Below are 13,661 nucleotides of genomic sequence, written 5' to 3' on the forward strand. Positions count from 1 at the left end.
AGAATTATTAGCGAGAATAGTGCTTAACAAACAAAAAATATATTATTAATAATGTTTATTACAAATGTCGATCAAACACAACAAAAAAACAATTGCAGTCTTTTTCCTTATGCTTTAGTCTTTTTGATAATTTTCTTTAAGAATATTCAGCCGAATAATAAGAGTCGCTTTACCAAAGCGGGTTAAAATCTGACAAATTTAAAAATAACGAGATTCGATGGTGAAGGAAATCATCCCAAGACGTCTTACATTTGTCGGATTAAATTCTGCCACATGGATCTCGAAATGGAGAGTGATCAAAAAACACCAAACCTTTTCAAACAGCCCTTTCCCATCAGTGGGCACGTGCGAGTAAATTCACGAAAACCTAATAGTTACAAGGAAAATGACGGCAAGTTTGATAGGCCTCCTAACATTATGACACTGCAAACGTCAAAGTAGTCGTAGTCAAAACACACATTATTGGAATGAAAGATTCCATATGGACATAATATATTCATATAAAACATTAAATTAATAATTAGACCATTAAAACTTGTGCATCTTAACCGATGATTATGAGTTCAAAAAAAAAAGCACCACTAAATTTTCATGTGATTAATTTACTTCTGTATGCTCAACGCTGATGGAAAACATCGTGAGGAAACCTGCATGTGTCTAAATTTCTACCTACCCTAGATTGGGGCCGAGTTTTGGAATAAACTCAAAGGGCGTAAGCCCTCAGCATGCTGTTACAGTTGTGTCCAATAATCAACATCAGAATATTTTGGTGATATAATCCCTAATCCTTTACTTAAAAGGGGATGGACTATTCACCTTGGATATATAGGTAAGTTGTTTCTATGGTTTTTCATAGTGGTCTGAAATAAGTTATATTTATAAAAAATAATATTATCCATACAAAAAAGATGGAACGATTATCATTATCATTTTCGTTAATATTAAACAAGTGCCATTAATGTAGTCTATTTATATATTTTTAATTTGTTGTAAATAATTTCACATTAAATCATAGGACGTTATTGAAACAATCACTACACAATACAAGACGGTATTAATTAGAAAATCTTTTTGGTAACTTAACGTATCTGCGAAACGCGTCATAGATATTGGCCGATTTGATTGGCGGACGATGACGCTATAGGCGACCAATGAGCTTTCAGTATTTAGTCTTATGCCTTAAAGTGCCTTTAAAACTATTTTAAACGAATCCCCTTTAATCCACTAATCAGAAACTCGGTGATATTTATTACTAATGTTATCCCACGCCCTCTTATTGATATTATTAATATATAATCATTGATATCAAAAATAAATTCATTAAAACTTTATATAAAATATATTTGTATAAAAATTAATGTAAATATTTTGATTTTGAAATGTACATGTATAAGTTTGCAACTTTATGGAACTGCAACTTACAGATCAGATGCTACGAGTAACGGATAGTGGGATAAATTGATGACTATACTAAGATAAGATACTAATTTTTTGATAACGAATTGTAAACGGTAATTGGGCAATTCTATTTATTTATATATTAAGGGGCTTAGGAACGTCACTAAGAATGACCATTAATCAGACGGGTATCTAATATCTTATCTTCTTTATCCTGTATTACACGATCATTTATATAGAAATATTTTGGAGAAAAAAATCGAGTCAAAAATCTTTAGAAAAGTTGACAGAATGAAATCTGTGACAACTAATTTGACTTATGCTGAATTTAGGTAAAAATATATTATTGTTAACTCGTGCGCATAAATCAAAAAGTAGATTATAAAATTCTATTACTATATAAGAAACTCTCTTAGTTATATTATTCAATATCTTTTTACCTGTGCACTTACTATAAATAGAAAAAAAAATGTCTCTGATAGACTTTATGGCAAAACATTTTATACTAACAAATAAGACAGTAACTTGTAAAATCTCCTAAAACAACGAATATAGAAAGACAAAGACCGTACAGCGCGTTTCGGAGAAGGTTATATATTATATAAGAAGCTGCGTGTCGCGGTTTCACCCGTATAAATATAGTATTGATATGTCAAGTACGACACAACTTAGATGTCGCATCGGCAAAATTCGTAAAACCGATCACATCCGAATTGAGTACGCTATCCCAAATTATCAATATTTATTTCTCAAGCGAATATGATCTTTACACAAACGTAATAACTTGTAATATCATATGACCTAATATATTCGTCAATTTGGCGCGTCGATATACATGCACTTGCTTTCTCTGACGCGTGAATCTATAGCGACGAATAGCGTCTGATGGCGCGATAGGGAGCTGTTTCTATTGGTTGTGTAAATCGGCAGTAATCGGTTTTATTTTCATTCCATTGCATTTTCCGATGCTACATATAATTTGTGTCGTACTATATGTATATGTAAGTGGCTCATATGTTTAACGTTTGAAATTTAATAACTCAGTCTAAAAAAAATTTACTATTAATTTAAAAATGGACAAGATTTATAGAGTTATCTGTGGATTTTCATATCAAGACGTGATTTCAAAGCATGTAGTCGTTTCCTCATCACAGCCGACTTTTCTCAGAAACCATTGAACTAGCATCGCTATGATTACGAAGAGTAGCGTCAGCAACAACAAAATATTCAACCAATTCTCGTTCCAGATATCTTTAAGGTCCAAGTCGAGACAGACGCACTCCGAGCAACACTTTGGCGCTCTCCTCGGGCAGTACTTGTTACAGAAGTGACACACGCCTTTGGGATTGTTTCTACTGGCAAAGAAGGTCGGGTTGTAGACGATACGTATTTCCGTTTGCCCTTTGGGGGGGTCGGTCTCGTTATTCAGATGCACTTTTGTCTGTCTGTCCCTTTGCTCGCTCGTGTAGTACTTCTCGCTGCGTTTGACGAAACTCTCAAGATCCTCCCTCTTTATATTCAGCTCGTTTTTCGTGAAACTCGCTTCAGCGGTCTCCATGAAGGTTTCCGTCGTCGTCAGGACGCGGTTGTACTTGTCCAAATTAAGTAGCTTCATGTTGAGGGCGCCCGCCACTTTGACGCCGGGGCCCGTTTTCGTGACGTCATTCCGAATGCTGTGACACTCGATCTTCTTGTCGTTGATGCGATTGACCTTGTCGTTGATGACGTTCTTGTCGGCGTAGCTGCTGAACTTGTCGTTGACGTCCTGCCGGCCGCTGCTGTTCGCCAGGAAGAACTGCTGCCGGAGCCTCTCGTTTTTGGTTCGCCTGTCGAGGTTTATATCGCAACGGTCGCGTTTGGAGTTATCCAAGTCTACGTTGGCGTAGTCGTGGTGGGAGAAGTCCTTTTTGAAATTGAAAATTTTATCGGATATCGTCTTCGGGTATAACTCGAGGTCAGTCTCGGAGCCGTCCGTGCTCGGACTGCGGTCCTTCTCGAGGTAGCCCTCGCAGGTCGTAAGTATGTCCTCGTAGTCGCCATTTTTACCTGATCTCGAATCGCGGGAGGCGACGAGCCCGGTCGGGGTGCGGTCGAAGATCGCGTTACAGTAGTCGAGGCCCCGGTAGTACTCGCTGTCCGTCTCCTCCTGTATGACGTCGAGCGGCTTGCCCCAGGAGGCCCCCGTGTCGACGTCCTCGTAGATGCCGTCGTCGTCGTAGCGCGGGCCCGCGTCCCCCCCGGCGCCCGCGGCGCGGACAGTTACCTGCGTCTCCTTGTCCTCCTCGGTCTCCTCGCCGATGGTGTGCAGCACGCTGGTGGAGGCCTCGCCCACGCGCGACGCGGCGTTGAGCAGGCTCTGGCGCGGCTGCAATGAGACACACCGGTGAGTGGGGCGGCTCCGGTCGCATGAGGGGGGGGGGGGGATGTGGGGGCAAGGGACACACTGGTGAGTGAGACGGCCCCGGTCGCATGAGGGGGGGGGGGGGGGTGAGGGGGCTCACCTCCTTGGCGTGCGGCTCGGCGGCGCGCAGCAGGTCGGAGAAGGCGCAGCACAGCGCGCGCGTGGCGTCCAGCAGGCGCTCGCCGTCGGGCGCGTCGTCCAGCAGCGCCGCGATGAGTTGCACGCCTGCAACAGCCGCACGTCAGCCGCCGCGCACGAGGACCGTGCCGACCACTCGCTGCCACCCACTCACCCTTGGTCATCTCCGGCAGGTTGGTCGTGATGGTGGTGATGGCCGCGCCAACGGCCGTGTGGTCAACCTCCTCCGTGGGGCCTGCAAGTGAAGTGACTGTCAGTAGTCAGTACATGTGATGCGTGTCACGAGTGCGTGATGATGGTGGGGCGGGGCGTACCGGCGGTGAGCGTGACGACCTGCGCGGTGGCGGCGTTCATGGCGGCGATGTGCGAGGTGACCACCTGCTTGCTGTTGTCCAGCTTGACGCGCTTCCACTTCACGGAGCCCGCATCCTGGCCCAGCGCCGGCAGCGACGCCTGCAAACAGATACACTTCGTTATAACCAATGATAATTACTCAAGGATTGTTTACATATATGTGATGAAATAAAGAAGCAACTGTGTTTATATCTTTTACTTGGTGGTAGGGCTTTGTGCAAGCCCGTCTGGGTAGATACCACCCACTCATCAGTTATTCTACCGCCAAACAACAGTACTCAGTATTGTTGTGTTCCGGTTTGAAGGGTGAGCCAGTGTAACTTCAGGCACAAGGGACATAACATCTTATTTCCCAAGGTTGGTGGCGCATTGACGATGTAAATAATGTTGTGGAATAGTTAATATTTCTTACAGCGTCATTGTCTATGGGCGCTGGTGACCACTTACCATCAGGTGGCCCATATGCTCGTCCGCCAACCTATACCATAAAAAAAAAGAAAAAAAAAATCTGCGAGTTGCTTTAAACCGCTTACTTTAACGTATAATTACATTTGAATATTGGATTGATAAAGTGTATGAATATGAACGGTAAAATACCGACCCTGGTGAGTCCCTCCTCGGTCTGCTTGATGATTTCCTTGCCGCTGGTGATGGTGGACAGCAGCGCGCGCTGAGGCTCAGTCAGAATCGATGTAACTTTCGTTTGCTGGATTTGTGTCGCCTGAAAATTTATTTTCGATTATTGTAGCAACGTTACTAAATTCTTAAACAAATTCCTTTATTATAACTTCCTTAAAAACATGAAAACAATACAATTTCTAACCCCAATAGCAACGAGATATGTATAGTAAGACACAAATTAGATGTAGCATCGGAAAATGCAATGGAATAAAAATAAAACCGATTACTGCCGATTTACACGATCAATAGAAACAGCTCCCTATCGCGCCATGCGACGCTATTCGTCGCTATAGATTCACGCGTCAGAGAAAGCAAGTGCATGTAAATCGACGCGTCAAATTGACGAATATATTAGGTCATATGATATTACGAGTTATTACGTTTATGCAAAGATCATATTCGCTAGAGAAATAAATATTGATAATTTGGGATAGCGTACTCAATTCGGATGTAATCGGTTTTACGAATTTTGCCGATGCGACATCTAAGTTGTGTCGTACTATACTTATTGACGTATTAGTCGAAGGTTACATTTACCCCCACCCCTAAATACATAAGAGTCTAAAATTACTTTAAAATACACTTGAATTCAAAAAAGGCCTATAAACCCAGGACAATCCACAAAACAAAAATACAACACACATATAATAATTAATCTAAAATTAACTCTGTAAATTTCTATATGTTAGAGCTTAGTATGTTAAATTGGTTAATTCAAAGTATGTTAGTAGTACTACATGTAATATATTAGTGTGTTAGGTACCTACAGAACCAAGTACGTAGACTGCATCGTCCGTGATCAAGCGTGAAACAATAACAGATATAATTGACACATTTGTTAGACATAAAATACACATAATTAGAAAATATATTTTACAATTATGAAAACATATACGACACATGAATATATATAATATGATCTTAGAAGATATGTTTATCCATGTGAATGAACAAGATTGATATACCCATAGTGGGTATATCAATCTTGTCAATCTCAAAAAGACAGTTTGATTAACATTTTTTGTAAAAGTACCGTCCACATAAAAACTTGAATTTTTTTTTTAAATATAGCATAGTTTACTTATAACATATTTAATATTTTAATTAATTTAATACTTAAATTATTTAGTAATATAGATATACGTAAAATAAAAATATTAAAATTTAATAATTCGTTTAGTAATTATATAGTAAATGAAGGCATGCATTATTATTATATAGCACAATGAACAATTATATACATACGTACAACATACACTAACATTTCAATCCAAATTGACAATAAAACAATAAAAATTTTAATCTTTAGCTACCATTGCTAAAATCTTTTAAATAAGAGATTTTGTTTTCAAGTTTTCGGGTCAAAGAATTCGTAAGTGTAAAATTATTAATTAAAATTTATAGTGTGTAGAGGAAATAGCAAGCGAGACGGCCCACTGGTTAGCACGCTTCACGCGTCTTAACCGATGATTATGGGTTCCACCCCAGGCGCCACTGAATATTCAAGTGCTTAATTTGTGTTTATAATTTATCTTGTGCTCGGCGGTGAATGAAAACATTGTGAGCAAACCTGCATGTGTCTAATTTCATAGAAACTACATGTGTATTCCACCAATTCGCATTGGAACAGCGTGGTGGAATATGTTCCAAATCCTCTCCTCAAAGGGAGAGGAGGCGTTAGCCCAGCAGTGGGAAATTTACAGGCTGTTGTTGTTGAGCAATAGATCTCTGTTACAAAAGCGCTGGATACGCGTCTTAATACTTTTTATTCGTGTCAGAATTGCCAACCCATGGAATTATGAGAGCATTCTCGTCTATGGCACATATTTGTGTTTTATAATATATTCTGTGCATATGCTATTCGTCATTGAGAATGGGCGTTATGACCAAAATCAGCCAGAAGAACGTGATTATCATTTTGAATAACTAAAAACTATACATGTAATAAAATTGGAGTGTCTGTTTGTAATATTAAAATAACCTTTTAACTAAATGCATACGTATAAGTAGTAGATATACCAAAACAACATGTTTTCAATCTTTGACTGTCTGTCTGTTCCGGCTAATCTCTGGAACGACTGGACCGATTTTGATGGGACTTCATATGACAGACAGCTGATGTTATAAGGAGTAACTTAGGCTTTCTCAATAACTTTTTTTGATAATTTGATACGCTCACAAAGTAGCATTCACAGATAGTATTTGATAATGATATGTAGACGCATTTCGTACAATGTGGATTGAAACGCCATATACTGTTAGTTAGCAGGGGAGGCCAAATTTAAGGCAGGAATACTGACGGAGGGCGGCGCGTGTCCCGTAATGACCTGGCCGGAGACCGTGGTCTGCTGCGCGCCCGTGAGGTGCCCCACCGCGAACGACTTGGCGCCTGCGCACAACGGAACACGGGCTCATTCTCCGCATCCTATTGACGGGCGGAACGCTCGCGCTCTGATAGCGAGTTCGATTCCCGTATTGATCAATTACGATCCGAAAGTGTTATTATACAGTGTGTTCTTTTATCTATTTATATGTGCTGTATACTATTTTTTATGAATGTATCTTTCAAATCTATAAAAATTAACTAAATTAACTAAAATACAAAATCTTATTATCTTTAGCTGTGTATAAATTTAAAATCAAATATTCATTAAAACATATAAATTAATTATACAAATGAATTACAACTAGTGCAGGGTACAGCTTGAATGGTATAACCCTGAATGTATCACTATGTACATAATATATTAAGTGTCTATGATTTATGGCAACCCCAGAATCTCACATTAAAAGAACACCCTGTATAACAACTACCCAGAAACATCAATAGAACACAGAGAACAAAAACTAAATGCTGCAAAATAAATCATAAAATCATCATAACATATACAAATAAACTAAACAAGCTTACTACTGCGTATCGTAGCGATTGTACATATATACAATTATTATACATTATATAAATACATTTATTTTTCATAATTTACAACAGGCGAGACCAGTGGGTAGACTAGAGTACCATTTGTAATTGTCCAAAGACCGATGATATTTTTTATATATATATTTTTTGCAATCGGTACAGAAAAGCATCGTAAGGAATCGTAGTACACTTTATCAAGCATTCGTTGCTAAATATGGTCAATGATAACTCTTATTTTATAGTCTTAAATTTTCACGATAATCACACATTTAAATAAAACTAGTTATAACGGATTTTTTATGTTAATTATTTTGGACATCCCGACGTTTCGAGCACTTTAGTTGACCGTATAACTAGTTTTATTTAAACTCTTATTTTTTTTTTCAATAGTAACAAAAATAAAAAAATATTAAATAGGGGAGTAAATGACAGGGGGTGGTCAGGTGCGTGGCGGGTGCTCACCCTCGGCGCCGGGGCGCAGCACGGCGGGCTTGGCCACGGACTCCGTGTTCACCTTGCCCGACTTGAAAGTGTCGTGCTGGATGATGTTCGCCCTGTGGGAACACACTCACATATTTTTATATATACAGGTGACTGGTGAATTACTATCGATACTTGAGGACGTGATATTTGACGATCATATATGACAAAATAAAAATTAATATAACATAAATATTAATAAACTTCTAAGTAAAGTTAACCAAAAGTTATATAATTAATTACGCATCGTGTGAACACCCTAGCTGCGTTATCGACACAAAACAGTTATGTAGGTAGGTACGTTTAGTTATCGCGCGGTAGTTTACCTACATCCAAACGCCGCGCGATGCCGCGTGTTAACAGGGTAGCAGGCTACCTTAGATAAACAAAAATGATCCAATTCCCTTCATACTTTAATCCTGGCTTGGGACAGTCAAAAATACCAAGATATTGACTAATTGGCCACGGGGCGGGAATTGGGCGGCGGCGCCCGTATATACATTGGAGCTTCACGAAATATTAACAAATTCAAAAACTAAGATGTTATGGCTCACTGTCTCTTCGAACCGGAATACAATTTAATACTAAGTATATGTGTGAGGCACTGACTTGGAGGGCGAGACGGAGTCCTCGAGCATGGCGGAGCCCTCGTCGCCCTCGATGCCGAGGTGGTCGCGCGCGCGGCGGCGCCGCACGATGATGTCGATGTAGCCCGCGATCACCTGCAGGATCTGCTCCGCCTCCGTCGTCTGCACGCTGTAGTACTGGTCGCTGGGGGGGGGGGGGGGGTACCCTTGTTAAACAACGACTCTAAAACTATTGTAAAAGCATTCTCGAATAAAGTATACTTAGATTTGAGCTGAGATGGCCCAGTGGTTAGAACGCGTGCATCTTAATCGATGATTGCGGGTTCAAACCCAGGCAAGCACCGCTGATTCATGTGCTTAATTTGTCTTTATAATTCATCTCGTGCTCGGCGGTGAAGGAAAACCTCGTGAGGAAACCTGCATGTGACAAATTTCATAGAAATTCTGCCACGTGTGTATTCCACCAACCCGCATTGGAACAGCGTGGTGGAATATTTTCCAAACCTTCTCCTCAAAGGGAGAGGAGGCCTTTAGCCCAGCAGTGGGAATTTACAGACTGTTGTTGTAGATTTAAAAAAACTTTGCAAAGAACCCACGATATTGACAGTAGATGTATAATTATCAACATGATAGTGTTATCAGTTACCACTAAACACTCGACCTCAACTTTACTTCCCCGAATTACAGATTCAACTCACTACGTCGAGTTAAATTTTTAATAATCGAAATACTTGGATAATCCTCATCAGCAAACGTACCTGTAGTCACCAAAGTCCAGCGTGAAGGTGTTGGGGCTGGCGCACCAGCGCCGCACGGTAGTGAGGGGCCAAGTCTGCAGCACCTCCTTGGTCTTCTCGTCCAGTCGGAGCACGGAGTCCTTCGTCACGCCGAGCAATCGCGGCACGAGCTTGTTCTTTCCTTTCATCTTTTCCTATGATCATATCATTAGCGTTAGAGTATTGTAGCGTAACATTATCATAGGCGAATGGACGATGCATGCCGTTTTTTTATTGTATAAGTTGGTGGACTAGCATATGAGCCACCTGATATTTATTTATTTAGTAAAAGTAAAGTAAAGTAAAGTAACGGCCTGTACATTTCCCACTGCTGAGATGAGGCCTCCTCTTCCATTAAGGAGAGGGTTTGGAACATATTCCACCACGCTGTTCCAATGCGGGTTGGTGGAATGCACATGTGGCGGAATTTCAATGAAATTGGACACATGCAGGTTTCCTCACGATGTTTTCCTTCACCGCCGAGCACGAGATGAATTATAAACACAAATTAAGCACATGAATCAGCGGTGCTTGCCTGGGTTTGAACCCGCAACCATCGGTTAAGATGCACGCATGATTATTTATTTAGTTACCACTTTTTTGTACACCACAATTACTAATAAACTAATGGTGAAACAAAAGGCGGCCTTATGGCTTATTAGCCATTTCTTCTAGGTAGTTAGTGGTCACCGCCGCCCATAGACTTAAGCGCAGTAAGAAATACTAATCATTCCTTAAATTGTCAATGTTCCACTAACTTTGATAACTAATATGTCGTATAGTTAGACTGGCCACCCATCAAATGGGAATACAACAATACTGAATACTGTTTGGCAGTAGAATATCTGCTGAGTGGGTGGTACCTATCTAGACTGGCTTGCACCAAGGAAACTCAGTACTGTTGTACTTAATAATAATAATAATATACTTTATTGTACACCACAGTAACATAGTAATTTAACAATAAAAATGAAATACAAAATAAAGTAGATGCACAATAAGGCGGTCTTATCGCTAGGTAGCGATTTCTACCAGACAACCTTATGGGCTTAAAAACACAGTCATGATTTCAGAGAAGGGTACTTAGTATAGGGTATGTAAGCTGGTTCGTACCTTGACGAGGAAGAAGGCGACGCCGTAGGTCTTGAGGTCCCTGGCGCTCTTGGTGTAGAGCACCTTGGCGTCCAGCTCGCTGAGGCCGGCGTGCTTGCGATGCTCCTTGAACACCTTCTTCTCTATGCCCTTCACCTTCACGTACGACGCCGGTAGGAATTCTTTTAAGCTGAAAAATATATGCATGTTTAGTGAATATATTCATTTGTATGTAAGTCTTTTGCTCACTAGCAGTGAATGGAAAAATCGTAATCAGCCCTCATAGGAAGCGTCTATATTTTTACACAATAGGCTATTTGACGATGCGAAAAATAAAATGTGAATTATTGTAATCAGTGTATATTATGAGTTTAAAAGTGGTTATTTACGAACGAAACTTGATAATAATACTTAATTTATTCAAAAATAAATCAAAAAGTTTTCCTTAACTTCTACTAAATAATATAAAATGGATTTTAAAAACCAGTCAAATAGCCTATATTATATAGTCTTAAATGTTGATCTCTCTTATTTGCTTTCTCTCTCTAATAATTCGATAAGAAGACAATTCGACACGATTTCGAGAGTATAGATTAAGAATGAGTTCTTTACTTTATTTTTGTGGCTCAGGAGTGTGACACTGACAAGTTCCAAGCTGTATTTATACTGAAGAATATCTCAGAGCATTGAAGCTCGTGATTCCTTGATGAGAGACTCATTAGGCCAACGAATGAGTTAGCATTAATCAGAAAGTACAACTCACTCCAAGAATCCAGTTGTGTGTTTGTCTTCTTTGTGATCTCCGAACTGTATCTGACACTGGATCCCGGCGAACTCGCACGCTGCAACAGATTATACACAGTTAAATAATCACCTAAATGTCGAAGTGGTATCAAACTTTTGGTATGGTAACAAAAATAAGCAGCTCGACTTATTGGACTAGTCAGTACCATTTTTAGTTTATTGATTTATATGCACATAAATATATGCAAGGGCAGTAATTGTGTTTTATGGGTTGGTGGTGTTTGGCATAAAATGTCTATTACCTTCCTTGGAGTTTAAGCTTGCTTCATCTTTATTATAGTTTTGTTTATACTAAGAGAGTATTGAGTTATAAAGATGAGAGTCGAGATGGCCCAGTGGTGGGAGTTTAAACCCAGGCAAGCACCGCTGATTCATGTGCTTAATTTGTCTTTACAATTCATCTCGTGCTCAGCGGTGAAGGAAAATATCGTGAGGAAACCTGCATGTGACAAATTTCACAGAAATTCTGCCACACATGTATCCACATCCGCATTGGAACAGCGTGGTGGAATATGTTCCAAACCTTCTCCTCAAAGGGCGAGGAGACCTTTAGCCCAGTAATGGGAATTTACTGGCTGTTGTTGTTGTTTTGTTGTCATACTAAGATAGTATAGATAGAGATATAGAGAGAGATAGAGAGAGAGAGAGGGGGGGGGGTTGTGTATGGTGCATGGTGCGTACGGTGCGGGCGTACCCGTTGTTTTGTTGTTATACTAAGATAGTATACATAGAGAGATAGAGATATAGAGATAGATAGAGAGTGAGAGAGAGAGGGGGGGGGGCGTTGTGTATGTTGTGTGTATGGTGTGTACGGTGCGTTCGGTGCGGGCGTACCCTTGTCCTGCGTGATGGGGTGCGTGCCGGCGAGGATGGCGTCGCGCGCCTGCACGTAGAGCAGCGTGAGCTGCACGGGGTCGCGCGAGTCCACGTTGCGGTCCGAGAAGAACAGCCTTCGCCGCAGCAGCAGCGTCTCCGAGCCCTCCACGCCCTGCTCGCGCAGCGTCTTCGAGCCCTCCACCCAGTTCACTGCGGACCACCCGAGAAATTACAATTTCCGACTGCTGGGCAAACGGCTGTTATTGTTGCTGTCATAATTCCTAAGCTGTGGATGTTGTGGAAAATCTTCAACTTATAGTTGGAGGTATCGGCCATATTAGAAGATTTGAATTTTAATAATCTCGTCTTTCTCAAGGTACCGTCAAAACTCTGCTCGTCGACGACAGCCAGATAGTTGCAAACCTGATGGTCGTCATTTGCACCAAGATCGGCATCACCAACTACGACGAGTATGGACTGGTAAGGGCGTACGATTACTAGTGATTGGAACAAACTCTCCTTCACATCACACACCGCTACCGTCATCCCCACTATCGACCACGCACTACATGCGGAACCCAAATTTGCTCTAACACAAATCGAGTGAATTAAAAGAGGAATTACATATATTTAATATTATTATGTTTAATTAATTAATATTCGAACTGAGTAATATTATAAAATGTCTATATATGGCTATTAATGTCTAATATGACCCCACTATCGACCACGCCCTGAGCCGGGATTTGCCAAATTTGCTCTAACTCAAATCGAGTGAATTAAAAGAGGAATTACACAATCAGGAAAATGTTTAAGTTATATATTCGAACTGAGTAATATTATAAGTTTTGGCAAGAGTTTTTATTATCAAGCATATGGCAGGACAGTCAAACATATAGAATAACATATTTTAATGATATACTGCAGGGAGCTTTGAGTACTAAATAAATATCAGAAACAACTTAATTCTTCACTTTTTTATGGAGTAAGATCAATGTCATACCTTCATCATCAGTCCGCAGTTTCTTCCGGAGTTGCTCCATCTTCGCGTCCCGCTCCTTTTCTTGATGCCGTCTCTTCAAGGTAAGGGTTCCGTAGTTGGGCTTCTCGCAGGGATCCGTCTCCTCTTTCTGTTCCTCGCGGACCTGGAGACAAGAATCACAGTTGAATTTGCTGCTAGGATAGAACACATTCAAGGTATCATCATGTAGTAA

General features: G+C 40.5%; 1 protein-coding gene across 13 annotated transcripts in view; it reads right to left on the minus strand.

Moving 5' to 3' along the window:
- LOC124540905 (talin-1) overlaps positions 1-13,661 on the minus strand; it is an 80,105-nt gene that overhangs the window by 30,468 nt on the left and 35,976 nt on the right. For all 13 annotated transcript variants that reach the window (XM_047118679.1, XM_047118676.1, XM_047118668.1 and 10 more), the window contains exons 8-20: positions 13,451-13,592; positions 12,466-12,657; positions 11,591-11,669; positions 10,849-11,017; positions 9,718-9,890; positions 8,982-9,143; positions 8,355-8,446; positions 7,273-7,361; positions 4,893-5,012; positions 4,252-4,390; positions 4,092-4,172; positions 3,900-4,024; positions 3,662-3,763 (exon numbers count right to left, since the gene is read on the minus strand). In XM_047118679.1, the coding sequence (XP_046974635.1) occupies positions 3,662-3,763; positions 3,900-4,024; positions 4,092-4,172; positions 4,252-4,390; positions 4,893-5,012; positions 7,273-7,361; positions 8,355-8,446; positions 8,982-9,143; positions 9,718-9,890; positions 10,849-11,017; positions 11,591-11,669; positions 12,466-12,657; positions 13,451-13,592 (1,665 nt within the window). The remainder of the gene's footprint in view (positions 1-3,661; positions 3,764-3,899; positions 4,025-4,091; positions 4,173-4,251; positions 4,391-4,892; positions 5,013-7,272; positions 7,362-8,354; positions 8,447-8,981; positions 9,144-9,717; positions 9,891-10,848; positions 11,018-11,590; positions 11,670-12,465; positions 12,658-13,450; positions 13,593-13,661) is intronic.

This window comes from Vanessa cardui, chromosome 27 (assembly GCF_905220365.1).
Source record: "Vanessa cardui chromosome 27, ilVanCard2.1, whole genome shotgun sequence".
NCBI classification, from domain to species: Eukaryota; Metazoa; Arthropoda; class Insecta; order Lepidoptera; family Nymphalidae; genus Vanessa; species Vanessa cardui.